At 32.2% G+C, this 4,894-nt stretch overlaps 1 protein-coding gene across 1 annotated transcript; it reads right to left on the bottom strand.

Moving 5' to 3' along the window:
• Positions 1–3,791: 3,791 nt before the first annotated feature.
• Positions 3,792–4,564, bottom strand: LOC133819444 (major allergen Pru av 1-like). Its single transcript, XM_062252706.1, has one exon. The coding sequence runs from the start codon at positions 4,517–4,519 to the stop codon at positions 4,037–4,039; it is 483 nt and encodes a 160-aa protein (XP_062108690.1). The 5' UTR covers positions 4,520–4,564; the 3' UTR covers positions 3,792–4,036.
• Positions 4,565–4,894: the final 330 nt, after the last annotated feature.

Raw genomic sequence — 4,894 nt, 5'->3', positions numbered from 1 at the left:
ATATGTGAGTACCACAAATACTATTTATAGACTTATCATGACCTGCCTAATCATCACTCATCTCTTGTGTGAATATATTTATATATATGTCAAGTTTGACCATATATAAGTACAGGAATTTCATGCATGTTTATTTTTTCATTAAGTTTTGTACGCAATATATATCGATGATGCCAAGGAGAACATGGCATTTTCTCAAGGATAAATAAGTTTCGTCAACAAAAGCACATTCCAAAATGAATAAAATATTTATGATAAAAAAATTTCAATAAAATTTTAAAACTAATTCAATTAATTATAAAACAGCTATACAAACCGCGGACATGAAATGTATAATCAAATCGTTACAACAACCATGTGGCAACAAAGAATAAAGCATATTGATTTTTATTTGATTATTAACAAATTTATGTTATTTTGTTACGTTTTTCATATAATTAATTTTTATAAATATTTTATTTGGTGTAAAATATTGTAAAAATTATTTAGAAAACATTTTGAATTGAAAAATTACACAAACTTTTTGATTGTTGTGCCTATCCGCGCGTTTATCTGCAAGAGTCACACCTGTCGCGCGTCTCACCTGTATGGTCGTCGATGAACAATAATTTAAAAAAAAAAATTAAAGATAATAAAATATATGAAATTAATTTTTTATAAAAAAACCCAAAAATATTAGATTTATTTTATCATTTAAAAATATTTTTTAAAATAAGATATTTTTGTTGTTTGATATTTAAAATTAGATATTTTCTACAAAGATTCAAATTCAAAAGGGAAATTTCATATTATATATATAACTTAGTAAAAAAATTTAATATGCCAACATAAGTTAATATCTCAAATATTAAGGAGATGGAATAACTCCACATTCTAAATAGATGATTCTTTGTTTTTTTGTTGTTGTTAAATCACGATTAAAGAGTGTTCTAAATGGGGAATGGTCGTGGGAGGAGAGAGAGAGAGAGAGAGAGAGAGGGAAGCATAGAATTGTTCTTGAAGCACTCTAGATAGATAAAATGAAGATTTCAGGTTTGTGAGCTCTAGAGAATTTCTGGGTGGTTTTGGACGTTTTCAACGTCTTTCCTTTGATCTAAGGAGAGTAATTAACGTGGCCAAAGGGGTTAGGAAGCAGAGATTCAAAATACACCATTTTTGGAGCTACAAAGTGGTGTTTTAGGTAGATTTTAGATTTGAGGAGGTTTGGATTGTTTCTGGGTTCGTGGAGGCTTGTGTAGAAGCTTGGTGGATCACAATAATCACTTTAGATGTGAAGAAATGGGATGAAATGGTCCAAAGAAAAAAAAACCAATTTTGAGATCCATTGTTTGTAGTACACCGAGGTTGGAGAAGAAGACGTCGGTCTGAGGGGCTACGAGCAAGTTCTTAGGCTGGGGTTTATTATGTTGAGGTACTGGACACGAGGGGATCTGATATTCCTCAATAGAAAATAAAATTGGAACGAAATTACTGATCAATTGTTTTCTAGCTGAGTCGCGGACAAGGTCGCTCTCTTTAAGACGTTTCGCGGCTCTGCCCTAAGTGTGCACGGCAGTCTATCAACCACGCCGTCCCCAGGATAAAATAGCCTCTGTACGTTTCCTCCCTACACCGAGAAGATCGTTCTTGTACACCCTTATAAAAATGCTTTGAGAAAATTCGTAGTTCCAAGAAAGAAAAAAACTCTCTTTTTCAAAAGATGTTTGATCTAACTTATACACAGAAGAAACCCCCCAAAACGTCTAAAAACGTTTTTCCATTAAATCAGAGGAGGAAATTAACATAACGGCAAAAAAACGTTTATTTTCATTTAAATCAGAATAAAACCGTTTTTGAAAAATAAACGTTTTAAGATTAATTTAATTAATAAAATAATAAACGTTTAGTTACCTTTGTTGAAAAAATTAAAAACTAAAATTACGACACCACACCACCCGCCAGCTCAGCTCGGTAGGACAGACGGCGGCAGCGCGCGTGTGGTGGTCAAGTGTGTGAGTCCTCACCCATTCGCACAAAACTAGGTACCCCTTGGGGCACACCCCAAGACATAGCATTTTCAACTTATATACACTCCTTGAAGAGTGTTTCAATTCCATGTGGGACTTTTCCCATATCACACACAACTATATTTTTTCAATTTTTAACAATTCACAAAAGAAAGTACCAACAAGATAACTTTCCAAGTGAAAGAAGGGTTAGGACGCAACCAAAACGTAATCCTAGGGTCAAACATTTTGTTTTAAATAATGAGATCTCATGCTTAGTTTTATTTCAATAAATACGTTTTCTATAATAACTGTTTATCGATTTAAAATAGACTTTTATAAATAATGTCTTGGGAAATCGGGGTGTTACATGGTTTTTCTTCTCTATTTCTGTATATGTGTTTGCCCTAATTTTCTTTGAGTTGCATAGGAGTATTCGAAGCCTTGTTTATCCCAGTAGAGAAGAAGATCAATGAAACTTTACTTTTGTTTATGCTTAGTTACAATACACGTGTAGTCATATAGAATAAAACATGTGTATAAGGCTATATGAGTGAAAGGTTATTTGTGACCTTGTTTTAAAGTGTTGGGTGGTTGTATAGTGTGTCAGATTAGTAAAATCCCTACACCTTTCATCTCCGTTGGTGAAGTAGTTCGCCCTCAGTGATGGTAGTGACCATGTTCAGCCATGAAGGCTCTGATTTTGGCCATGGGGGGTTTTGGTTCTGCACAAGGATTTGCAACCATTGAGGCTACAGTATAAAGATTTAATAAGAAAAAGAAAAGAGAATGAGCATATCCCTTAGGTCAATCAGATAATTTTTTTTTTTTTTTGAATTGCTATAGGGATTTATTGAGAAAATATGGGATTTTCACTTTGTTTTTGGCTTGGATTTTAAGTCATACTAATTTTAATTTTGTTTTATTTTGATTGAAAGAGATTGAGGTCAAATTAGATTGCATTTGGGTTACATTTTTTCCTAAATCATTGCTGGGTTGTATTTTATTTGATGGTCATTGATTTATTATTTGTTATGAATATATCTTCCAAAAACAAAGAGGAATTTTGATAGATTCAATAGTAAAGTTGTGATTGTTTTTTTTTTTTTTTTGCCTTTCAGTGAGCATATTAGGTTGAGCAATGCTTGAGATAATAACCCTTAACTTTTATTTTAGTATTTTTTACATTATTCTCCAGTTTGATGTACGAAATTTTTATGACGCGCGTTGGATGACATTTCAATCGAGAGGGTGAAAGCTGTGGGTCTTTAAGTTTCTCCCGAGAGAGTAAGACGGAAAGTCGATTATTATAATTATTATAAACTACAATCTTTGAAAAATAAAGGTTGATTAATTTAGTATTATTTGATTCCCTAATTTTTTTTATTATTATTTGTTTTTTTTTTAAAAAAAAACTAAACATCATTTTAAAAAACACATTCCAAGTTCCTTCATAAAAATTAAAAACATTTTATCTATTTTGTTTTTATTTTATTCAGAAAGTTATTAACCAATCAAATATTAAAAATTACATATAGATTTAATTGTCAATCAACACTGTCAAAAAAAATAAAAATAAATTAAAACTACTATTTTCAAAATAGAAACCGATTCGAGAAATTCAAATTGAAGTGATTTTTGCATCATAATCGAATTGGGCCTTCAAGGTCAATAACTTTTGATTTGTTTTGCTTTGCCTCTATTTATTTTCCTAAAACTTAATTAATTTGATTTCAAATTATCTCTGATCCCAGTCTTCACAAATCAGAAATATTTATAGTCCCATATAAAAAGGTTACCATCAAATGTTCAATTGTGTTTTGATAAATTAATTCCAACAGAAAACAAATACAACACTTTTATATCTCACATCATTACAAATACAGTATTAACACTACTTAACAAATCTTATGATCAGTAATAAATTACACACCAATCAAAAAGAAAAAACCAAGAGCCACACACATATAATTTTGAACTTAAATATATAAATAGTACTCTTTCTTCTTAATAAGAAAGATGGTGTAGTATATATATGCCTAAAGGCAGATTTAGTTGTAGGCATCAGGGTTGGCCACAAGGTAAGCTTCAATGGCTTTGAATAGGTGAGAGGCCTTTTCTTTGCCTTCCTTAATATGGTCCTCCTTGATCTCATGGCCACCTTTGGTATGGTACTTGCTGATGCTCTTGACAATGGATCCTCCATCAGCAGAAGCCACCAAGTTGGTCTCATAGTTGATCTTCTCCACAACATCACCAAGGGCATCACCTTCAATGACAGTGTAATTGTATCTGAAGTTGTCAGCATCAACTGCGTCCACTTGGTGCTTCACATACTTGTACTGACTCCCCTCACCAAAGCTAATCTTCTTGATGGTTCCAGGCCCTCCATTTCCCTCCAAGATCTCAGTGCTCTTAATGGCTTGGGGGACAACTTTGGGGATGAGGTTGTCAGCATCAAGGAAAAATGCCTTGAATAGCCTTGCCGGAGGGATAGAAGAGATGGTCTCAGTTTCATATGTGAAAACACCCATTGTAGTGGATATGTATGTATATGAGAAGGAAGATGTAGGTTTGATTAGAAGCAGAGAGGAAAATTGAGGATTAAATGAGGTTATGGAGGATTTGAATGATGAATATGTGAGTACCACAAATACTATTTATAGACTTATCATGAGACCTGCCTGAATATCGATCATCACTTCACTCATCATGTTTGACCAATATATATGCATTGTTATTTTTTCTCTGAGGAGTTTTGTGTGTATTATCGATATGGTATCATAAGAATTTTTCTCAAGGATAAATTAGTTTAGTCAACAAGAGCACATTCCTAAATTAATAAAATATAAACAGAACAAAAAAAAATGTGATTAATTATAAAACAACTATATGTATATGTAGCTGTT

This window comes from Humulus lupulus, chromosome 2 (assembly GCF_963169125.1).
Source record: "Humulus lupulus chromosome 2, drHumLupu1.1, whole genome shotgun sequence".
NCBI classification, from domain to species: domain Eukaryota; kingdom Viridiplantae; phylum Streptophyta; class Magnoliopsida; order Rosales; family Cannabaceae; genus Humulus; species Humulus lupulus.
Note: the sequence above shows the minus strand (reverse complement) of the source record. Positions and strands in the feature narration are given on the sequence as shown.